This window comes from Syngnathus acus, chromosome 2 (genome assembly GCF_901709675.1).
Source record: "Syngnathus acus chromosome 2, fSynAcu1.2, whole genome shotgun sequence".
NCBI lineage: Eukaryota > Metazoa > Chordata > Actinopteri > Syngnathiformes > Syngnathidae > Syngnathus > Syngnathus acus.
Window position 1 is genome coordinate 12,033,725 of NC_051088.1, and position 23,788 is coordinate 12,057,512.

The following is a 23,788-nucleotide window of genomic DNA, read 5'->3' on the forward strand; positions in this document are numbered from 1 at the left end:
AGATAGATAGATCAAACAGCTGATGCCGATACACTTCGATAGATCAAACAGCTGATGCCGATACAGAAGTGTACAGTGTGTATACTGTATATGATGGCGTGTGGGCAAGTGATCACGTGATGCGGAAGCAGGCTACAGCTTCTTTTGTTCACATCAATCAAAGGGGACACGGACGGAGAGCTGCTGAATCAGGAAATCGTTGGTACATGATTTATATTTCACTCTGAAAATTACAAGTAACCTTTTTTGAGAAACCGCTTATATAATTGTCCTGCACCCCAACAAACGATGTCGTTTTGAAAATGTTTGTAAAGTTTTTTTTTTCCACTTCCTCCGCTTGTCGCGGTATTGTTTTACGTACATGTCTTTATTAAGTATGCGTTAGCTTAACGCGGAGGTAACGTTAGCTTAATTATTCCGAAATGTGCATGCATATTCCAGCGAGATTACAGACAGAAGTTGTTTAGTTTGTAGAAGGCACAAACTTTAGCCTTATGTGGATGCTCGGGATAAAAGTTGACGAATTGGCGGCTCGGTTAGCTTGCTAGCCAATCTCCAAGCAAACAAAGAGCGTCCGTCGGTGCTTAGCTTCGTGCAGCTAGCGGCTACACGGACACACGCGCTTTTGCTTTGTTGCGTTTTGTGGCGGTGTGCTTTTATGTGGTACGTATTACAAAACCGACTTTATTGGCTTTGTTAATCACGTGAGCGTTTTAAAAAAATGTTGCTGGCTATGTACTTTAGGGACGAGACTACCACAAAGTAAAGTCGGTGAAAGTGTCAACTCTGTCGGACACTTCCCTACTTATGTCACTTCTCTACTTATGTCACTTCTCTACTTATATCTGCCAAAAAGTTGAAACGTTCTAGCCGAGTTTCCAATTGTTTGGCTTCTAAAACCCCAATAAATGTTCTTGACTTTTCGCCCACGTCAGTGACTATTACACTTGAGAAGTGTCAAAACCAAAGTTTGAAGCTCAGCTACAATTTATAAAGAATTTCAGCCTCGACTTAGGTTTGTGTTAAGGCTCTTACATTACTACTGTGGCATAAGCTTCCGTCCGTCCATTATCCGAACCGCTTTATCCTCTCATGGGTCGCTTAAAAGAATTTATTTGCATAGCACTTAATCACAAAAGTCTTAAAGGTCTTCACAAGCCCACAGCTGACTAATATTAACATCTCCAGAAAAAAAAAAAAAACATGGTGCCCACTTCAGATCATGTTGGGTCATTATCATCTAGCTCGGCCTCCGACCTGGGGAGGAAGTAACAGGAACGTACCAAACAGCTGTTCTTGTTTTACGATGCAGTTCCGTTACATGTGGCGACGTAACCCACGTAGGAATGTGCCGTTCTTTTAGCACAAAGCGTTACTGTCGGAGGACTGTCATAAAACAAAGACACCCTGTAACGGTGTCTCCAGTTTGTGAATTACAGAAATGTCACTCCTGACTTCTTTCCCCTCACAGCTCTTTTGACGAAAAATGCCACGCAAGAAGGTGACAGATGTCTCTGGAAATGGATCCACGAAAAAGAAGAAAGCCAGTGGCAAAAGGAAAGAGCGAGACTTCAGCAGTGATGACGAGTTTGACTACGAACAGGAGAATAACAAAAAGCCGGGGAAGCCCTCCTTCAAGTCCAGCCTGCAGCCCGTCACGGTGGCAGATGATGTGAAAGAGAAAATTGTGAGTCTGCAGTCCTTTATTGAAAAAAACAAAATGGAAGCAGCTTGATTATCAGACAGACTGACTCCCCATTGGCATTTCCTCCCGACAGAAACTTGAATGTCCAAAGGTTAAAGGTCAACTAGTCATATTTGGAGCCACTAACTGGGATTTGATTGGAAGAAAAGAGGTCCCCAAACAACAAGGTACGTTTTTTTAAGTTTGTGTGAAATGTGAGTGTAGTACGTTACTTACCTGGTTCTGTTTTGTTTGGAAAATGTATTGGTCCCAGAATGGGGAAATTTGCAAAAATAACAGCAGTCAACAGTATTCATTCTGGGAAGACCCCACAAAAATCTTGAGCCCTGCATTCATACAAAATATTGCTATAAGAGTAAAACTGGCACATTTCTCAGCACAACGCAAAAGTGTATGGACTGGTCTTTGTCCGAATTTTGATTGAGACGACAGTCGTCAAGGAATGACATAGAGCGAGTGCCGAGCCATTGAGTGACCATGAAAATGCTTGCGACACTAATGTCTATTCATATGTATGAGTATGGTGGACCCCTCCCTCCTCTCTCCCCTGCAGAGGCACACGCTGATAAATGTGCTTTGTTGCAAAGGGATTTCTGATTGCAGGGGAGGGGGGGGCAAAAGCTTTATTTGCAGCAGCCGTCTGTTGGAACAAAGATCATGTTGGGAGGATTCATATGCTGCACCTGCAGTACATATGTGTCAAATTATGGCTTTTGCCTTCAAAGAAATATACTCATCTCCCACAAGGGAAGAATTGCTTGCCATTGTGCAGTCAATTTTGTTGTTGTTTGAATTTAGACTTTATAATCCATAATTTTCACAGTTAATCTGAGTAAAAAGTAGTGCGTGATTTCTGTTTTATACAGTCCTAAAAAGGTCTAGTTGTTGCCTTCATTCAACTTTAGTGTACTCACTCAAGATCTGAAAATCTATACAATTAAGGTCAATTAAGTTGCCCCCCCCCCCCCCCCCCCCCTTCTTTCTTCCAGCGGCGTTCCGCAACCTGGGCCAGAATTTGTGGAGTCCGCACCGTTATGGCTGTCTGAACGACGTGGTGGTTAGCTGCGTGATTTCTGGCCCATGTGCGGCTCACAGCCTTCTCATCACCACTGAGGGCAAACTGTGGAGCTGGGGTAAGTCCCAAAATCCAATCCAAAGTACTTTTGTGTTTTTCTTTTTTTTTTAAATCAAGCTGAACATGCTGCAAATCTGTGAATCTATCCATATTTGGGCAGGTCGCAATGACAAAGGTCAGCTGGGCCACGGAGACACCAAACGTCTGGACGCTCCAAAATTGATCGAGGGCCTGGCAGACGTCATGGTCGTGGCGGCGGCCTGTGGCCGTAATCACACCTTGGCGCTCACGGGTACGCGAGGAGCCTTAATTTGGACGACTTGATCCAAAAGTATCTTGTCAAGCACTATTAATCATAGCATACGAACTGTACCGGAGGCTTTTGTTGACGGTTGTTTGCTTTAGAGGATGGCGTCGTGCACGCCTTTGGTGAAAACAAGCTCGGTCAGCTTGGCCAAGGCAGCCAGACGGACGCCATTCTCAGCCCGGCACCCGTAAGTGGCAAATACAAATCACAGGACGATGCAGAGGGCACAGGAAAGACCGAAGTTGTTGTCTTTGGGCTGCCCAGATTTCCTACAACGGCCAGCCCTTAGTGAAGGTGTCGTGTGGGGCCGAGTTCAGCATGGTGGTGGACTGCAAAGGGAACCTCTATTCTTTTGGCTGCCCTGAGTACGGACAGCTCGGTAAGACGGAAGCACACCGGCAGTTGTGTTGGGTTGAAATCCACACGGTTACTTTTGGGGGTGCTGGTTTCCACTGTCAAGTCGATTTTGTGCAATTTAGCCTCTTCTCTGGTCCCACCGCAGGCCACAACAGCGACGGCAAGTTCATAGCTCGTGCGCAGCGCATCGAGTTTGACTGCGAACTCATCCCTCGCCGCGTTGCAATCTTCATCGAGAAGTCCAAAGATGGCCAGGTCACACCCGTGCCCAACGTGGTGGTTCGAGACGTGGCCTGCGGAGCCAACCATACGGTGAGCAGTCGGGAAGGAAGGATGCATTTATTATCTATTTATTTTTGGTTTCCATTTGAGTATTGAAGCCCACGTTGTGTGTTCAGCTGGTGTTGGACTCCCAGAAGCGAGTCTTCAGCTGGGGGTTCGGAGGTTACGGGCGTTTGGGACACACCGAGCAGAAGGACGAGCTGGTTCCCCGCCTGGTGAAACTCTTTGACTTCCCTGGCCGAGGAGCCAGTCACATCCATACTGGCTATCAGTGCTCCTTTGCCATCAGCGAGAGCGGTAAGACAACACTGTGGCGCGCCTCACTTTTCAAATCCAGTGATACTAAACTTGAGTACGAAGCAAACTGAATCATCCAAATGGTAATGCAGGGAGTCTGTTCTTCTGGGGGGTGACCAACACTTCCAGAGAGTCCACCATGTACCCCAAAGCTGTGCAGGATCTGTGCGGCTGGGAAGTCCGCAGTCTGGCCTGCGGGTAGGTCCTTGGCTGACGACGCCTCATTGTGCGATCCGCTTGAGGAGTGACTTGAGTGTGTCTGTGTGTGAAACAGGAAGAGCAGCATCATCATCGCTGCAAATGAGAGCACCATCAGCTGGGGTCCTTCACCCACTTTTGGGGAGCTGGTAAGAGAACGTGCTTCACATCATCATCGTTATGACATTCTCAACTTGTGAGGCACAATTGTTGCAAAATGTGCCCGACATGTTTGATTTGCGTAGGGCTATGGCGACAATAAACCGAAATCCTCCACCACCGCCCAGGAAGTCAAGACTCTGGATGGCATTTACGTTGAACAGGTGCACCGAATGGCTGGCTCTGATGGGTATTGTTGTCGACAGATTTTGAGTTAGAGGTCCAACGCACGCAGACAATGCACACGATTGGCGGGACCTCGCCGAGCAAAGCGTCGGAGCGCCAGCTTTCCTCGAGCCGTACGCTCAGATATTGCATGTTTGCGCCTCGGAAAAGCACCGCCAAGGAGTGAGATTGCTCAAGCGATGGCGTTCATCTGCGTTCCCAGGTGGTGATGGGTTATGCTCACTCCATGATCATCGCCAGGCAGGACACGCCGGCTGAGGAGGAGAGACTGCAAAAGCTCCCAGAGTACAACCCCCGAACAATCTGACGAATTTTTGAGCAAGAGGCCCCAGTTGGCCAAAGGAGGTGTGTCGGCTTTGCACACTTCTCTTCACGGGGCATACGTTCCAACAATCTGGAAGTTCTAATCACAACGAACTGTTGAGACCATGTCACTTGAGTGAAACCTAGTTTACGTCAAGCACTTCTGCCTCTTCTTTCCCAAGACGTGCTTCCTTTCCTCCTTTTGTTACACGCTCACTCATTTGTTTCATTGTCTTATGTTGCAATGTTTGAGAAATATGTCCAATTTACGGGTGCTACAGCATGACCCCTCACCTCTGCAGGGACAGATGCTCCATACGAGTGCCTACATTTTCCACGGCCCTGTTATGGAAGTTGTCTTGCGTGGTCTCAACTTGGTAACATTCCTTCAGTTATTTTTCCACATTAGATCAATGTTGAGACTATCGTCTTTAACGATATCAATAGGGGCCAATGCTGTACGTTCAAAAGTATTTGAGCTGGGGAAGGTGGGACTTATTTTTAAGTTTGTTGTTTTAATCAGGATAAGGTGTTTTTACTTCCACCTTTCACTGATCTTAATAGTGTGCATTGTTCTGGTTACATTTTCATTCCAATAAATAAAAATGGTGTAAATTGATGCCCAGTTAAAGTTTCATGTGCAGTTGTAGGCAAGCACGATTCTAACATGCTCACACTGAGCGACAACAGATTTGAGTTGCAAAAGAAAAAAATAGCACCCGTCACTGAAAACAGTTATTTATTGTACAAAATCAGCTGGAATTTAATCTTCGTCTTCTTCCTCCTCTTCATCCTGGTTGATCTGGAAGTAGCGCAGTTCATAGCTCTCCTTGGAGTTGGCCACCACACGCAACCAGTCACGAAGATTGTTCTTTTTCAGATACTTCTTGGTCAGATACTTTAGATATCTAAAAGACATCACAAACAAATTCGTTTATTCACCTGTCAAAGCATATAGCCCGGAAACCCACCTACACTGCAAACCACGACTGATATTAACCATTTGAGTAAACAAAATAATGCTAATTTGATCATGTAAGTTCCTCTCCAGGCGGCTCGGTGGCGCACTGGGTAGCACGTCCGCCTCACAGTTAGGAGGGTGCGGGTTCGATTCCACCTCCGGCCCTCCCTGTGTGGAGTTTGCATGTTCTCCCCGGGCCCGCGTGGGTTTTCTCCGGGCACTCCGGTTTCCTCCCACATCCCAAAAACATGCTTGGTAGGCCGATTGAAGACTCCAAATTGTCCCTAGGTGTGAGTGTGAGTGCGAGTGCAAATGGTTGTTTGTCTCTGTGTGCCCTGCGATCGGCTGGCAACCGGTTCAGGGTGTCCCCCGCCTACTGCCCGTTGACGGCTGGGATAGGCTCCAGCACTCCCGCGACCCCCGTGGGGACTGAGCGGTTCAGAAAATGGATGGATGGAAGTTCCTCTCCATGTTGTCACAAATACACGTTTATGTGAATGCCGAATCTGGTTTTTAAGCTGTGTTTGAACCTATACGACAGCCAAATTGAGTGTCAATGTCAAAAGCAGCAATTAACATGTCCCATTTTGGTACCTGTATGTTACCACTAGAAAACAAAGGATCATGTTTATTAAATTTATTTAATTAGGTACAATACAATGCCACGGCGTCTTAGAGAATGCTTAAATTTTTCTATTAACTGTTTTGAAACCTGATGAAAATTTTCCAAACAGTTGTGTATTAGTATAAAGTTAACTTTTGCTTCATACTTTTTTCTTAATGAGTAACTGATTGCTTTTCTTTGTTTTTACCCCGAGAGGAAACAAATAATTCCTTGATTTGACCTCACCACCCATTTTACTAAGCTCTTTCTGATCACCACCTTTGTCACATTATTATCCACGTGACTCAATGTAGCCACTTCCAAAAATACACTTGGATTTTACAAGAAGCTAATGGTAATAAATTAATGACAAAAGCTTGCTGGGGTGAAAGTTTACCTTTTGGAGAAGGGCACCTCTGAGGAGATGGAAATCTTACTCTTGCTCCTCTCGATGGACACCACACCACCGCCGAGGTTGCCCGCTTTGCCGTTAACTTTGATGCGTTCTTGCAGGAACTGCTCCTGCAAACACACACAAATGTTTGCAATTGGCAGAGCAAACTTGAGCGCAACATTGGCTTTTTATTGAAGAAAAAAGTATTCATATTTTTTACCACCCGTGCTCTTATTGTTCCCTCAATAGACAAGTGACTTACAAAGTTGGCGGCGTCCATGATACCATCTTCAACAGGATGGGTGCAGTCCAGTGTAAACTTGAGGACCTGCTTCTTCTTCTTCCCACCTTTCCCAGTGTTGTGCTTCTTCTGCTTTAATGACAACACAACTTTGGTGTTCTTTGGGGACCTTCAAGTTGCACACTTTTTGTCACATTTGTACATCAACACAAAGCCGACAAGAAAATGAATACAAAAAATGTCTCTCACCTGACCAACTGTATGCAGCTAATCGTTCAACATCAGTTTTCTTTTAGGCTAAATTTATATTGTTTAATCCAACGACAGCAATTGATTCAGACAATTTTCTGTGAACTAATATTTTACATTAATGTTGGAGTTGCTAGACAAGTACATTTTCATATTAAAATAAGGCCCACAACTTTTAAATAGCGTATCAATTTTTGAGCACACTATATTACTAAATCTGCACCATACACCAACTGCTAAAACTGTCATACTGATACTTGTGGTCGCTTCGTCACTGCCTACAATCTTTTCATTCGGTGTATAGCTTACGTTTTGAAGAAGCCACAGCTCAAATAAAGCAAAGCTTAAAATCATGTGCAAAGCAATTAGCTGGAGAGCCTCAACGATTCATGAAGCTTCATTTCGCCATAATGGTCAATTCTTTTATGATAAGCATTTAAAAAATTTATTTCTGATTTCAAAGGTCTTCTTGCCACAGGGTAGCAGGTGTCGGGAGAGAACGAATATGAATAAAGCATCGAGTAATGAACCTTTTGCTGAAGCAATAGTGATTCACGTGGCTTCATTTTGACAGTCACTACTGACAACCACGGATCAAGGACATGTCGTTCCTCATACGTTCATAATTGAAACTGTCATTTTCATTCTAACAGCCTTTACAGCGCCGCAATGATCAAATAAGTATAGTTGCTCTTCTTGGTTAAAGATATAACACTCAAAGCGACACCACCCAATTTGGGACCGGCAACGGCGGAGTATTCCTGATAAATGTAATTACTCGATTAATGGTAGCCGACGTAAGCTTCACGTCGTAGTCTAGCACCTCATTCGATTTGGTGTAATAAAGCAAACAATTTTTTAACAGTGAGATAAGATCACTGCCAATGATTGGAGCGATTGAAAAGAGGCGTTTAATTAATCCGGTTGCTCGTGTTTGGAAACAAAAACAAGCCAGTAGTCGAGTAAAAAACGTGGTGAGTTTAGCAAGCGGAAGCTAACGTTAGCTATAGGCCGCAGAAAAACCTGCATTATTTCATAAAATCATTTAAAAGGCCGCCTCTAAGCCTATGTTTGGACAGTGGACATACTAGATAACAAAGGCAGAGGCCTTGTCGTCGTTATTCACTTTTAGGCAGGAGAAGCAACAGTTTAAACAGCTTGTTGACACGCGATTCTACTTACAATGGGCGCCATGGCGAAGAAGCTCGCAAAGAGAGCGAGCGTGGAGTGCGCATGCGTTAGTGTTGGCTCGTGAGTGAACGACTCGTTCAAAAGAACGTATTCTTTCAGTGAACGAGCGTGAACGAATCACTTCCTAAAGTGATTCGTTCATTTTTCAGTTCATATGACTTCAACCCGTAAGTGTCAGTAATGCGCATTGAAGCTGGTGCCACCTCGCCGTAAAACAAAACGAAGAAGAAAATGACGTAACTTCCCGTTCATGAACGAGTCGTGAATTGCATTTTTTCCAGTTCATCGCGAGAACGGATCAGTGAGGGAACGAATCCTGACTTTCCCGTTCGCGAACGAGTTAATGGGTCAACTGCCTTCCCGTGCATCAACGGATCAGTCAGTGAATGTGTTGCGTCTCCTGGCGTGAACTATGTAAGCCAGAATGTAGATTTACGATTTGCCAAGGAAAGAAAGAACCACTCACTTAAACACCACTTAAACTCCAAGCTAACGGCTAACTTTATTGCATGAAGGGATGCGCCGTTATGCAACAACGGGGAGATTATGCTTCTCTTTGGATAATCTTGACTTTATAACACTTATAGTAGTTTTTCAATAACGTGTATACATATATACGCCTAAATATTGTTATCCAATATATCTACTGCAGTTTCACATTGGATTGCTGGTTTGAAATTTACTTTTATCATTATTATTATTTTAATAAACATTTATGTTAAAACTTGTCTGGTGTTTCATTCCTTGTTTTTATATTCGCCAATTAAAACATAAAAATCAGACATTTGGTTAACTGCTTTATATGACGTGTAGGTACACCTCATGGACACTTCAATAGGTACACTACACGAGATAAAAAAAAAAAAAATAATTGCACAATAAAAGCACGTTCAAGCATTTTCGCGCACCTGGGATCGAACCAAGATCTTACCGAGCATGAGCCCGTGTCACTAACCAGTTGACTGTTTCAACATGACAGGCTATGGTCGAATGTACTGTTTTGTACTAGTGATGTGATTAGGGAAATGGTCAAAGGTCACAGTTGTCAAGCTCTCGTCCTCAGGGCCGCATTCTAACATGTTTTCCAAGATTCACTCGTTAAGTGCACCTGCGTGAAAAGTTTTAGCTCCTGCAGAACGTGAAATGACCAAAATCTTTTCACGCAGGTGCGTTTAACGAGGGTAACTTTGGAAAACATATTTGAACGCGGCCCCGAGGACTAGAGCTTGACACCTGTGACCTTTGACCATATTTCCCTAATAAAGTGGCCTGTTATTAGGTACACTTGAAAATGGCGGTGTACCTAATGGAGTGTCCGTGTGATTCCCTCGTTAAGTGCACCTGCGTGAAAAGTTTTAGCTCCTGCGGACGTGGAAATGACCAAAATCTTTTCACGCAGGTGTGTTTAACGAGGGTAACTTGGAAAACATATTGGAACGCGGCCCCTCGAGGACTGGAGGTCGACACCCCTGGTTTAAGTGAAAAGTGCCACACCCGCCCTCACCCCCACGTTCTGATTGGATGTTTGATCTGTGACGTCACTTGGACACTCCATTAGGTACACCGCCATTTTCAAGTGTACCTAACAGGCCACTTTATTAGGGAAAAATCATGGCCAAAGCTGAACTGAAAGTGAAAAGTGCCACACCCGCCCTCACCCCCACCTCCTGATTGGCTGGTTGATCTGTGACGTCACACGGACACTCCATTAGGTACACCACCATTTTCAGGTGTACTTAACTTTATGCATTTTTTGTATGTCAAGTTTGTGGGGGGGGACGATTCGTTTGAACGAATCTTTTGAGTGAACTGATTCTAAAGATTCAGTTCACTTATAAGAACTGGAATGCACATCACGAAGTATGCGTTGCAATCGCTGACAAGTCAATCGTCGAATCATCGATTCGACCGTCGCATCCGACGACATTGTTTTTGGGTACCACCTAACCCTATTCTAAGTGTATCTAGGTTTATTGTTTTCAATTTACCAGAAATGTGTAAACGTACAGGGAGCGCACTAGAGTAGATATAGACATCAGATAATAAAACTGTATTTATATATTTTAAAAAGTGATAACTTCTAATCTCAAATATTCATCAATACATCTTCAAAAAAGCAAGAACTAAATTTGAAACAATTCACAAACTAGAACACTAATAGATCAAAGTGGATGTATGAATACTTGCCCACCAAACATGAAATATAACTGCAAACAACATAATTTCAGTATTGGAAGCTCTAAAAAAAAAAAGGCAGAAATTACTGAAATCTCAAATAATTTAATGATACAGTATATTATACAGCAATTAAACTATACAAAAAAACCTTAGTAGGTACGAGGCCTACTTGTCAAAAACTAAAGATAACTTCGGGCTGGTTTTTAGCCTGAGTGAAGGTCATACGATGGATTACACGTACAGAACAGTGTTTGACTCAACTAGTCTCTGAACATGTGACTATTCTCAATGCAGCATCACCACCATTTATTTCAACAGCCAAACAGTTCTCTGGATGGTATGATTTGACATAATGGGCACAGGCATTCAGTAAAAAATAAAAGTTGTCCTCTAGGATGATTTTTTTTTCAATGTTGCTACATATGTGAGGTCCATTAAAACAAAACAAAAACATCCAAAGAAAGAGGGCAGTGCTTAGCATCAGCTCCACAGAGCATGATGAGGTTGGAGGTTTGGACCTGATGCTTTGATGCCTTTTAGTTGTCTCACCATGAAGGCTGTGCACGTTAGACTGAAGTGTCATCTTCCGATGTAGCCCTACAGCCATTTCAGGCTGGAAATGTCACAACTTTATAAATGTCGTAAACTGTGCAGAAAATGAGTAAAACAGAGTGGGTGATAGAAGCCAGCTACAGAGGTAGTAACAGCATCCGATACAGTTCTGTGGAAACCGGACGGCTGTTACAGTGGAAATAAAATGACAACAGCAAGTCAGGAACATGTAATAGCAATCTGACTTGACATGTTGGGGGAACTGTGTATGAAATCCCTTTTTTTGCCAGCCAACTAGGGTAATACTTGGATGTCCCTAAAAATTCAGCCGGAGCTGCTTCTGCCACCATCCGCTCTCTACCGACACGTGATTGCTGTTGCATGCAAACAAAACTGCAAACAAGTGCTACTAGAGTACACGCGACGACGGTGAAATGTTTTGGTCTCTCTAATTGGCTTGTAGAGTTTGGTCAAGTAAAAGCAGTCCACTTGCTTGCTGGTCTGTGCTAGCTAGTGGGTCAGCTCGCAGAGTTCTTTGCGATCGCCTCGTCGCCACCGTCCGATCTGCTTTGAGTCAAGTAGGATCCCTCAAGCGTTGTGCACTACTAGTTGACCCGGATGCCTGAGATGAAGGGCAGCCCGGTGTGAACCCGCTTCTTGTACTCCACGTATTCCTCAGCAAAGAAATTGATGAGGGAAACTTCCTCTTCCTCGATCCGCTCTCGAAAGAACCTCCAGCTGGCGATGGTGTAGCCCAGTGTGCATACTGGGTTGCACAGCACCACCTAGAGTGGACACGTTAGTTTACATTTTACCCGATAAGGTACAATTTGCAGTATTGATAAAACATTTCAGACCTGTGTTCCTATGCTCCAGTAAAACCAGCCCACATAAGAGGGGTGTCGAAAGAAAGCATAAACACCACTGGTGACCAGCACGTGACTGTACGCTTTTTCATTCTGGACAATGTGGTTGAAGTTGGAGCCGGCTGTCAACATGGCCGCCTTGCGGAGGGCCTCGCCGCAAAGCACCATGAGCAGACCCATGAAGCTCAACCACCTCAGCTGCTTCAGCTCTGAAAGATAAGACGAGGCATGTCAAACAGCATTTGAAGAATTATAAGGTTTAATAATAATAAAAAAAATCTCGCCCACTGACCTGGAAATGTTAACTTTTCCAGGGTGAACTCCAGCCATGAAGAGACAGCCGCCAGCGTGTATTCTAGACTGTGGTTAAGCAGGAATGAGTCCAGTGACAAGCTTTGAGGGTTAATGATGGCCGTCACCAAGTACTCAGAGTAATGGAAGAACGCCAGCGAGCACATATACCTGCAAAGGTGACAGTAGTACACGTGACATTTTTTCAACCAAGTTTTCAGGATAAAGACATCGATACACATCACATTATATTCATTTACATACCAGCCAAAATGTGTCCAAGTGGTTTCGGTGCAGCTTATGATTAGACCACACCCAAAAATGACTCCCAGAAAGCAGGCTCTTACAGCAACCTAAAACCAACACATACCCCGGGGGCTTAGAGTAGAAATCGTTTCAGAGATGATTAACATCCCGTACACGGAAACCATCACATGCTCTTACTTCCTCAAGCTGCAATTTCCTATTTCAATATCTAGACGAGAAGAGCACGTACGCGATGTAAGCATATGAGACATTTACCAAGGGCTTCAAATTCAAATAAAAAGTCATGTTTGTAGGTCAATGCAGACGATGCTGTTGTCTCGTCCTACTTTAGCTAATAGGATTACCAACCGGTCGAAAGTGTGGCACGTAACACAAACTCCCATTGGACAATGTTTTATTTAATCATCACACAAGACATCACTTGAAGGAAACTTAAAAGTTCGCTAGATTGTTGCGTTGACGCTTACCTTGTAAAGAGGACCCCTGCATATTACCAACAGGAGGCCATTGATAACAGCAATATGAAGACAAATTGCTATTTTCCCCGGAGTTTCCGTCAGGTAGTCAAAGACCCAGTCAAGGTGACCAAAGCAGGTTCTAATCAATGGTATTATGACAACGCTGAGACCAAGAAGAAAGCTCTTGATACTTACTGTACCCTCAAGTACCAACTTACTGCCTGCCATGATGGAAAATGATTCCACAAAGTATCGCGAGATCACATCGGAAAGGGGATTCCGGATGCTGCGTTTGTGGTGTGATAGGATGTAGGAATTCTTAATGTCGGTTAGAATGGAAGGGAGGGGAGACGGGGGAGTAACACCAAGTTATTGCGACTTTTTGTATAAAGGTTAATATTATTTGAATTTAATATAAAGATTTTTGGATTTTTGACCGCCTCTACTAATTTACTGTGAATGAACATGGCTCATTTTATGTTTTAATTGAGGTTTTGTTTTTAGGGTGTGTGAGAACTGTTCAGAGAATCCACCAAGAAACAACTGTCTAATATTTATAAATGTTCCCTTTATTGAAAAAAAACCTCCACAACAGTTTTGTAACCATAACACATTACTGAACACACTGTACAGTATATACAAAAAAAGTTTTCCAAGGAAACTGAAATCTTTTGGAAAGGGTGCAATAGTAACTTATTGTAAATAAAATCATGCAGTTGATTGCCTGTTCTCAGTTTCTGTCTGCTCTCTTGAACCAGGATCAGTGTTAGCAGATAGACCCATCAACTCCTTCAACATCGCTTTGTACTGCTTCTTATGGTGAGGGCGAATGACATTGGTAAATTCTTCAGATGAGAGAAAGAAATTTGATAAGTGAATTAAAATAAATAAAATAAAAATAAATTAAAAAAAGACAAATTTCAATGTGATGAGAGTGCACTTACTGATTAGAAGGCTGAAGTCTTCATCTTTCTCTGTTAATAAGGGTACGGCTGTAGTCACCAAATTTTCATAGTTGTCCGTCATCTTGTAGGCGTAAATAGCTCGATAGAGTTGAACTGATCCATCTGGACCGAGTGCTCTTCTCATATCAGCCAGAAATACAGCCCGGTTCCTCCTTTGTAGTTCATCATCTGCTATAAATAGATAGTTCAATATCAATGTGGTATTGTAATTCCAAAATCCCTGTCTTCTGGTGAAGCCATCCTTTTGTCTGTTTTTGCAACCATTCATAAACCCTTCCACCTTAAGAAAGAAAAAAAAGCTAACGCAGGGGTTTTACAATTAAGAGTTGGAACTTGATTTAAAATGAGCATTTGGTATGACCTACCGGTCTCAGTTTCTTTATCTTCTTCCAGTTTGGGTTGCTCTTCATCCAGCTTCGCTTCAGTGGGTTGGTCACCTGCTGGACAGCAGAATAAAGCAGACGATTGAGACTTTGAATGTACAGCTACTGTGACTACTAACGTGCCGTAGTCTATCAGTCATCTAGAAGGACTGAAGAAATTAAAGACTCAATCATACAGTACCATGTTGACCTACCACTATGTGACGCCCCTGAGCTCTTTTCGTCTTTGCGTATCGAGTGTTTCGCTTCGTAGCCACAACTAGTACCAGTCAGCTCCCGGCATTTCTCGTCAAATGCCTTCCTGTGATGTGGTCGCACAAAGGGGTATAAACCTGTGACAAATTTGATGATGTTTATATTATTACTAATTCGGGAGTTACATTTTTGGTTCAAACGACTTACCCCGGAAAAGTCTATAAGTATGAGGGTCGTGGATTAGCAGCGATGTGCCGGACAGCAGATTGTCCAGATTGTCATTCTGCTTGTAGGATTGCAGAGCCTGGTGAATTTGCTCAAAGTTGACCTCGCTCAATGATGATTTTAAGTCTACCAGAAAGCACCTCGCGATGCTGGTTTTTCTATTTCCAGGAGCCAAGCCAGAAACACTTGGCTTTGTTAAAGAGAATAAAGATCATAAAAAAAAAAAATCTTAATTATAATGTTATAATAACAGGGACACATAGAGACAGATATATGAGCTAGAGTGGACAAAGCTTGCTTGTTTAGTGTTAGTAACAAAGGTTCTTGATCGGGTTGAGTTGTAATCATACTTATACTTACAATTATTTTTAAAACGGTTTTAATTTGCCCCAAAACAATGTATGTTTGACTCTCGCTAAAGATAAAAAAAACAAAAAAAAAAACGACAATAAATCCTGACTGAAATAATCAGGTAGTTGTTTCACTGGAAATGTCAAATACTGCAGGCTACCTGTTCTTGGACCAAATTGATTTTGCGTTTGCCTCCACGCATCATCTCTTCCATTCTCTTGTCGTTTTGAAGCGAAAGTGTGGACAAATTGCTTTGCTAGAAAAGAAATGTGTGGAATTAAAATTTAAAACGTGTTTATTGATCTTCTATACTGCTTATTCGCATTGGATTCACATGTGAGCTGCAGCCCGCCTAACCCAGCTGACTTGAGGCCAGAGACCAGTCCAGGGTTTACCCTGGATCTGTTTTGTCTGTTTTCTAGTATGGTATGAGATGTTTTGTTTGGCCCACAATGTCAAAAATCAGCCTCTGCGGTAACAAAACAGACACTACAATCATATAAAGAAACTGTTGCTGTTGCTAAATAGTGCTCATCATATTTCCACTTTTTCATCATTTTCTCTCTAGACGAATCAAATATAAAATACAAATAAATCAACCTACCATCGCTTGTCCAAAAGCACCTCTCCATTCGCATTGGCGCTCTACTCGCTCAAGGGCCTCAAACAGGTTGGTTGGTTTGATTTTACTCTTTTGAGTCTGAACCCCATACTGTTTAAAAATAGCATATTCGGTATCTTCATCTAATGGAGGAGAGGAATAGAAGAAAACATTTAAATGTATTGAAGTGGTCAAGCTCAAGTAAACACTCACCAGTTCTCCTCCTTTTTAGAGTGGAAGTGTGTACGTCTAGCATTTTGGCCTTTTGAATGGACGGCATTTTGCAGGCTGCGTAAGAAGTCGCAGCAGAGCATTGAGGAACTGATGACTGACAACTGCCTGCAGGAAACACAGAGGGATCGGGCGCAGGATTCTTCTCCAAAACAGGCCTCTGGTTAGACATTTCAACAAAACAGGTGTCAGTTCATGTACTGTTGTAGCCATTATGTGAAGTAGTAAAACTAATATTTTAAATATTCAACCATTCATTACATTATACATGAGTACAAAGACAACTTCGGTACAGTTTATTCTACATATACCTATGTAGAATACAGTCTGATATGTGTATATAGATTATTATTTAACAATAGCATAAAATAAAGAAATTGGGAGGCAATTAGGAAACAGTCACCACAAGAGAACTCCTATACAGTTGTGATCTTTATCACATTCAATGATGACTGATAATAATAACATTGACAGTCTATCACAAATTATAACTTGTTGCTTTTGTCTCTTTTTATGTTAACAATACTTAGCAGTAGCAAGAGTCAAGAACTGATGTACCATTTTCTGCGCAACCCTGAAGAACTGACAGACATCACGAACAATGTTCCCAAACTTGTCATAAGACCGCACATAGGGCCTCACCCATGATGGAAGCTGAGATTGGGCATCTCTGCTTTTAAATCTGTTTTAGAAAACAAATTCCCAGGAAAAGCAGATGACTGGTAAATTTTCATTGGAGCATAGTAAAATAACGATGTCATAAATAATGTAATTTAATTGGTTTGACAATGAAAAGAAAGTCATTTAAAAAGAAAAAAAACCATAGAGCAGATACTGGGCATGCTCTAGTGTTGAGATCAGAATGACATTTTATACATGTCTATTATTTTATTATCATCAGACTGGATTAGAGTGTATGATAAGCACTGTATCTGACCTCTGATCGCAGAGGAAGATGGCTCCATAGTCGTCCTTGTGGCGAATGACTCTGCCGATAGCCTGATTGACAGCTCTGAAAGCCTGCTCTCTGTACCACTCCTGCCCTGTAAGGAGCTGCAAAAGCACACCCACACCCCATACACAAAACTTGTCAAAGCAAGACTGACACCCAAATCTAGATGTCATTTGACCAAACAGGAGTTCCAGAATGCTCTCAGAATGCCAAACTCCAAGTTAGAGTCATTGCATATGGCAAGTAAATACAATAAGTCAAGAGAGCAATTGTTGCATCATACCATATACAATATACGTATACAGAAATTTGACTTGATATGGTATCGTCACACCAGAAGCAAAACATGAATATAATGAAAATCACCTTCTGGCCAGGTACCGCTAATTGCTTTCGGTTCATCTCGTCTAAGAACTGCATCTTCAAAATGATTCTCGGGTCCATCTTCGGCGGAAATGGGAGTCCGGTGACTATAACGCCACGACCAAAGGTATTTGTAAAATCCAGACCTTCGCTAGCCTAAAGAAGAAACAAATGTTAAGAGCTTCTGGGACATACAAAAAAAGATCAAAACAATGTTGTGATCAATTTAAAAAAATATTTATGTAATTATGACCAAAATCAGTGGTAGAATATTGGACACCTCATTGGGGGACTGTCCATCAGGGTTAATTAACTGGTTGGTCTACATATGCTCTGTGGAGGAAAAAAATCGTTTTGTCCTATGGGGCTACGAGACACTGGATATGGAATGTACTAGATATATGTAAAAACTCTACATTTATGGAAAACAGCAAAGACCAAAAAATAATGAAATGAGCAATCCATGAACATTCACCTTCCCCCGACACACTGCAGCAAAGATTGCGCCTCTTGATTGAAAGTCATTCACTTTGGTGTAATAACCCTCGATGGCCTAAAAACATAGACAAGAGCAAATTATTTTACAAAATATCTTTGTTAATAGTCAATATTTTTGCAAATCATTTTGTGGCAGATAATTCATTGGGTCTTTGTATTTAGGGTTCATACAAATGGAAAACACATTTACCTCAGCAAAAGCTCCCTTCCCTTTTGGTTCCACAAATATTGGCTTTACACTTTCAATCTGATTTGCGTGTCCTTTGTCCTGATGAAGATGATTGCAATTTTTCAATAGAAATATTTACAATTTAAAAGGCTAAACTATAATAAAAGTAGTATTGAATTGATTTGATCTTCACTCACTCTCCAGAACTCCAAAGTTTTATCCATCAAGTAGAAGGAGGGAAAAAACAAGAGAAGACCATTGGGTACAATCCGGGTCAGGTTTACTGAGGAGACAGCAAAAGTTAAAACATACTTTAAGCGCATGTTTTTTTTTTAGAATAACACTGTGAGGGTAAATGAGTAAAAAAAATAAATAAAAAATGCAATTTGTACTTACCCACAGTGTTTCCTAAAGATGACATGTTTTCAGGATTAAATCTTTAAAAAAAGAAATATTCAACCTTGTCAGCATTAACTTACTATGTTACCCATAGGTAAAAAAGTAGCATTTTATATGTTAGTGTTAGAGTCACGTCACTTCAATTTAAACGGCAAATTTTACATAGAGTTGGCTGAAGCTGGACACGTTTTCTTCAGTTAAGGAAACGCACTAAAAACAAAGACAACAGAGGACATTTGTTTCGTTCTACTTACAATGAATATACTGTATGTACTGACCTTCTATCAAATGCTGAACTCAATGGTACTCTATCAGGACCTTGGTCAATGACACTAACAAAGATCTGATCCCGCTCAATCACATGGCTGTTTTCCAAAGACACAGAAAAGGGTCTGCACATGAAGAAAGAGAAAAAGCACATCGGTCAACAGAAACACTTTTTATACAGTTGCCACCATCTATTTTTAACATACATGGAGTGTAGTGAACTATTTTTGTCAATGATGCATTCTGTGAAGCGCTGATGGGTTAGACTCTAATATACGTACATCCTCATCTCTGACGCAAAGGAGCTCAGGGGAGAAAGGGTACCGCTGGTCAGAATGATGCAGCGAACACCTTGACTCTTCAAGTCCTGCATGCTGAAGCCCGGAGAGAAACACCAATAACTCAGAATGTTTCCTAGAAGACACATAACAAAGGAACAAACACATACTCAAGGCTATTAAATTACACTACAATATGCTTCATAGCACTGAATTGGCTTTTTATCTTCTTAAGCACTGAATATTCAATTGATTTACGGTACCTGGTTTCTTTGTTGATGAAGCCCATGGGTCACCATTTTTTTGTTTCTTCTGAGTGTCTTTGTGGATGTGAACCTACAGCCAACAGAGAAAATAAAATGATTACTACTCTTGGGGCCCTGGGAGGGAGATGAAAAGCTGCAACACGAAAATGGCTGAAAATTCATAACAAAACATGAACAAAGGAAGAAAGAATGAAGAAAAACAATGTGTGGGTGTAGCACACAAATTCCAAGGGCACTGGTTTAGAACCTAAAAGTATGTACTGTATGCAAGTGTATCGCAAAATCTTTAAGAAAATAAATTGTATTTATGTGGAAAAACAACTCACCTTAAAATGAGCAGTATTGGTTTCCATGACCATTTGCCGATCTTTCTGTGCTAATTCTTTACCACAGAACACCAACTATAAGAGGGAGAAAAAGAACACCTGTTTCTACTGCCCTACATAATCAATGAGTAATCTTATTAAATCCATGACAATAGTTGTAACAGGAGATTAGGAGGTGTGTGTAGATGTACGCTCTTTAAGTACAACATTTGTTGCTTCCAATATTAACTGTGAAATTACAATCCTATGCATAGTGTATGCGTAGCTTATATAAATGTACCAATTTACCAAACTTTTCAACTACTACTTTGTATATTCACTTGACACACTACCTGTATGATGTCCAAGAGCTTCTGCAAGCCGCTCGTATTGAGGAATATCCCTGGCTCTGTGAAATACATGTCATACATTTACAATAATGGCAATTCAAGTTTAGGGCTCTCTGGCTAAGAAAGTGACTTAAATGTGATGCCGACTGAAATGTTATTCATCAACAATACTTAGGTAACTGATGTTATAGGTTATAAAATACAGCGTGTTCAAAATAGACAGCAGGATAAGGACTTGAGCAATACTTACGTCCTGCTAGATATCCAATGATCTGCTCCAGAGCTTCAGACATAGCCTCTTTGGTGTCGTATGTCAAGTGGGCTTTCTCGAGCAGCTCATATATGAAACTGTGAAGTACATCACAAGTGTTACAAAAAGTAATCTATTTTGAAGTGTGATTAAGGGGCCATCTATTGAGCACAACACTTTGAGGTGTCACTTACATTCCAGGTCTTGTAATGCCTTTGTCTTCCGAAACCTCAAAGGATTCAATAGCTGCCTCCAGTTTCAACACAGCCTCTGGAAATAATGACAACAATGGTTTCGGTACTAGAATAATAAATTAAACACCATTATGACAAGTAAATAGGGATTAACACATTGGAATACTAACCTTTGAGTTTAGCAACAACTTGGATGTCTGTTTTTAAACCTGAAATGGCAAAAAAAAAAAAGAGCTTCTGTAATTGAAGGGCAACTATAGTACGTATAGATTAGCTTTATTTATTTTTTTGTTGTATTATACATTATGTGTGAAAACTTCATAGCTATCGTGGAATGGAACAATAATCCAAGCAAATCAACAACACAAGAGACAGCTATTTTGTCAAGAATTGAGGCATTTTACATTCCAAACCTTGAGACGAAGTGTCCGCAAAACTTGCTTCTTGAACATGGTCATTTAACAATCTGGTAAGCGCATTAATGGCTGAGGCTAGATCATATGGCGTCATGTCAAATGATGTTGACTCTTCACACGTCCTTTCCTGCAATTGAGGAAATATAACTTGCATCAGATAAAATGCTTAATTGCCAACATTTGCCCCTCTAGACAGAAAAATGTCTAACACTTCACACGGAGTAGGAAGCAACCTCATCTAGACTATTAATTAAGAGTAATATTGCAGAGGGCAGTCTTACTACATTATGAGCCTCATCAAAGATGACAACAGATCCAGCCAAGTCGATGCTCTGAGCTCTGCGGCTCTGTGGAAAGATAAGAAGCAGAAAAAAAACAAAATTGTATTTATTTACCAAAGAAAATAAAAACACCATTGCCCACTTTTGACTAAGGATCTTTTTTTTCCTAATCAGACAAACGTTCAAGGATACAAAGCCCTAAAAATGTGTTATGCTGTATAGCATCACAGATTTTTCTACGTTTCAGTACAAGCTAAGATCTATCAAAGCTACTGCTTACCTTGGGATCCAGCAGGTAGTTATACGGCATGAAAATGATATCAGCCTGCTGTTTTAAAGCACGTGAGAGATAATACGGACAAGCCCTGTAGAAAAAAAAAAGAAACAGACAAAAATTGCAATTGACATTTTTGACCCAAAATGGGAATGTGTTCACGCTCCTATAAATTATAAATAAAATTTCAATCATCTTTAACATAGATCAGTCCTAGTTTGAGTAAGCGTAACAACATGAATGTCATACCTATGTTTGTTGCCAAACTTGACAAGGTCTTCCACATCCACAATTTGCTCCACCAATCCTTTGTCAGTGCTTTTCTCTGAAGAAAAGACATTCCCAGAAGTTAATCAAGTGTTGACTGAATTACAAAAACAGATTCAAACCACCTAAATATATTGTCATGAAACTATTACCTTCAACGTTGTTGTAGAAGACACACGACCTTGTGGAGACTTTCGCTCGACACAAATGGACCTTAAAAAATAAAAACAGGTAGTTGCATAGAAATAAACATTTATTATATCCTTTCACACCAGTCAAAATAGCTGTTTTTGCTTTATTGCTGAGCTAACATTTTCTATGATCTGTCTTGAACAACTTATTGTGAATATTGCTCCCTAAAAAGATAAGCACTTTCCTAAAATGGTTAATGTCATGCTTTTTTGGGGGGGGCTTTTTATTACAGCACACAAAAAACATACCTTGAGATGGTTACTTTCCTGTCGCATCACTTCTGGATTGATACACAGCTGCTCTCTTGATCCCAACACAGACACCTTAGGTCTGAATCAAAGACAAAACACAATACTTTCACAAATGACTTTCCCCAGACTCCACATTAGACAGTCCCCCTCGCAAATGTTTAATTCATTTTTCATAAACTCTATAAAGTTTCAAGGAATCATTTGAGGAGATGCAGACATCAGCTTTTGATGTGAAACTGACAATGAACGTACTTCTCAATGAAAATGCGACTGTATTTCTTTTCTTAATTCAATGGAATCAACTTTAGGCTAACTATTTGACTATTGAAAAAAGATATCTTACTTGTATGATGTGTTCTTTAACTCATTAACAACTTGGGTTAGCTGCGAGTGTGTCCGTGATGCATAGATGATCTTGGGGACATCAGAGCAGGAGGCTAAAAAACAACAATAAATGGATTTACTCCCAAAAAAACTCTCATATATGTAGAAACACACAACCAAAACATCTCACACACACAACGCTAAAAAAAAAACATTTAAAACACACTACCCAAAAAAATATTTAAAACACACTACCCCAAACTCTTAACAGACTAAAAAAAAAAATTGAAATCTTTTTGTGTGTTGTGTGAATTTACAGTCAAAAAGCTAGGTCACATGTGATGGTTTTGCAGTCTTCAGCACAAATAACTTTCAAAATAAACAGTGTTAGTTTGTAACTCAAAACAACAAGGAACTGATTTTGGCAATATTGTGGGATGTACATACTTGGCATTGAACCATCTTCTGAAGATGCCCCCCAAGATTCTGGAAAATTATCAGCTGAGGTATTGTTCTCCTTCAACCTTTCTGCTATTATACGTCCCAGGATGCCATCTTTGAAGTGCTCCCTCCATCCCAAGGTGGCACATAGCAGACACAATGTTTTCCCAGTGCCTGTGGGACTCTCCAGGATTCCATTAACCCCCTGCAAAAAAAAAAAAAGTGTACAGTGCACAGTTCATGCGTTCGCAGTTTTCCTGTATTACAAACACTAAAGAATGGCACGAAATACAAATGAACTTAAATGTATAGTGTCATGTTGTGAAGAGAAAGGGAATCGTGATTACATGGACTAAAGCAGTTATCAAAGCATTCAAGGAACGACAATAGGACAGACGAAGTCATATTGGCAAACGAGCTTTAGTCTCGCCTGCTTCTCGGATGTTAACACTCACGTTCTTTAGACATTCAATAACTTTCATCATGTAGTCCTTCTGACATTCATACGGGGTGAAGGGAAACTCCACTCTCACTCCGTCCAAAGTTAATGAAGGCATGATTGGTCTCGAAATGTTACAAGAAACTTTTAGCTTTTACTGTCGCAAAATAAGGTAATCAACTCCCTGGTCATTGGAGGAAAAGGAGAAAAAAAAAAAAACATTCATTGTTAGAGAATGCCTGTCAGCGTCCTTATTTGCCGCCAACGACTACTTCCGCCTCAAGCTTTCTTCTTCGTCTCTTAGTTGAATGGCAGATTACGACTCTTCGGTACATACCGCCACCTACTGTGCAGGAGCTGGGTACTACACCAACTGCTCATCCGCATTGTAAATTCCAACAAAATCCGATTACCGTTATCGATTGCACAGTATTTAATCGATTTGAAAATTGTTGTCTTATCAACCACATTAATGTACATTATAAAATCATGACACAGTCGTGTTTTTCGGTGTAGTACACTTAATCGTGTGACGTAGTG

The 23,788-nt window shown here is 41.2% G+C and overlaps 4 protein-coding genes across 10 annotated transcripts; 1 reads left to right on the plus strand and 3 right to left on the minus strand.

Moving 5' to 3' along the window:
• The first annotated feature begins 104 nt into the window (after positions 1 to 104).
• Positions 105 to 5,488, plus strand: rcc2 (regulator of chromosome condensation 2). 3 transcript variants are annotated; one of them, XM_037278494.1, is made up of 13 exons: positions 105 to 202; positions 1,472 to 1,687; positions 1,779 to 1,872; positions 2,695 to 2,838; positions 2,941 to 3,072; positions 3,186 to 3,274; positions 3,352 to 3,466; positions 3,590 to 3,756; positions 3,843 to 4,023; positions 4,116 to 4,221; positions 4,298 to 4,370; positions 4,467 to 4,544; positions 4,769 to 5,488. In XM_037278494.1, the coding sequence occupies exons 2-13, from the start codon at positions 1,487 to 1,489 to the stop codon at positions 4,871 to 4,873; spliced, it is 1,485 nt and encodes a 494-aa protein (XP_037134389.1). In that variant the 5' UTR covers positions 105 to 202; positions 1,472 to 1,486; the 3' UTR covers positions 4,874 to 5,488. The 3 variants fall into 3 exon arrangements, with proteins under 3 accessions (XP_037134389.1, XP_037134398.1, XP_037134407.1); XM_037278503.1 differs by lacking the exon at positions 105 to 202 and adding an exon at positions 280 to 304; XM_037278512.1 differs by lacking the exon at positions 105 to 202 and adding an exon at positions 446 to 663.
• A 103-nt stretch (positions 5,489 to 5,591) lies between these two features.
• Positions 5,592 to 8,656, minus strand: LOC119138464 (60S ribosomal protein L22). 2 transcript variants are annotated; one of them, XM_037278525.1, is made up of 4 exons: positions 8,501 to 8,656; positions 7,091 to 7,201; positions 6,832 to 6,956; positions 5,592 to 5,777 (listed from the first exon to the last, which is right to left on the minus strand). In XM_037278525.1, exons 1-4 carry the CDS (start codon positions 8,510 to 8,512, stop codon positions 5,633 to 5,635), a joined length of 393 nt encoding a protein of 130 aa, XP_037134420.1. In that variant the 5' UTR covers positions 8,513 to 8,656; the 3' UTR covers positions 5,592 to 5,632. The 2 variants fall into 2 exon arrangements, with proteins under 2 accessions (XP_037134420.1, XP_037134429.1); XM_037278534.1 differs by having other exon boundaries at positions 7,091 to 7,198; positions 8,501 to 8,649.
• A 2,113-nt stretch (positions 8,657 to 10,769) lies between these two features.
• Positions 10,770 to 13,375, minus strand: icmt (isoprenylcysteine carboxyl methyltransferase). The gene is made up of 5 exons (XM_037244774.1): positions 13,131 to 13,375; positions 12,661 to 12,749; positions 12,398 to 12,567; positions 12,097 to 12,314; positions 10,770 to 12,024 (listed from the first exon to the last, which is right to left on the minus strand). The coding sequence occupies exons 1-5, from the start codon at positions 13,347 to 13,349 to the stop codon at positions 11,845 to 11,847; spliced, it is 876 nt and encodes a 291-aa protein (XP_037100669.1). The 5' UTR covers positions 13,350 to 13,375; the 3' UTR covers positions 10,770 to 11,844.
• Positions 13,376 to 13,669: 294 nt separating this feature from the next.
• rtel1 (regulator of telomere elongation helicase 1) lies at positions 13,670 to 23,531 on the minus strand. Of its 4 annotated transcripts, none has more exons than XM_037243965.1 (32): positions 23,265 to 23,531; positions 22,816 to 23,014; positions 22,388 to 22,481; positions 22,042 to 22,123; positions 21,754 to 21,814; positions 21,584 to 21,659; positions 21,341 to 21,425; positions 21,061 to 21,126; positions 20,777 to 20,906; positions 20,534 to 20,572; positions 20,364 to 20,439; positions 20,170 to 20,267; positions 19,923 to 19,978; positions 19,591 to 19,665; positions 19,262 to 19,334; positions 19,002 to 19,134; positions 18,732 to 18,845; positions 18,451 to 18,491; positions 18,252 to 18,337; positions 18,076 to 18,153; positions 17,863 to 17,940; positions 17,391 to 17,543; positions 17,010 to 17,125; positions 16,631 to 16,754; positions 16,055 to 16,232; positions 15,845 to 15,984; positions 15,401 to 15,496; positions 14,872 to 15,079; positions 14,664 to 14,801; positions 14,452 to 14,523; positions 14,066 to 14,254; positions 13,670 to 13,966 (listed from the first exon to the last, which is right to left on the minus strand). In XM_037243965.1, exons 1-32 carry the CDS (start codon positions 23,364 to 23,366, stop codon positions 13,830 to 13,832), a joined length of 3,393 nt encoding a protein of 1,130 aa, XP_037099860.1. In that variant the 5' UTR covers positions 23,367 to 23,531; the 3' UTR covers positions 13,670 to 13,829. The 4 variants fall into 4 exon arrangements, with proteins under 4 accessions (XP_037099860.1, XP_037099850.1, XP_037099838.1 ...); XM_037243955.1 differs by having other exon boundaries at positions 14,066 to 14,257; XM_037243943.1 differs by having other exon boundaries at positions 14,452 to 14,526.
• Positions 23,532 to 23,788: the final 257 nt, after the last annotated feature.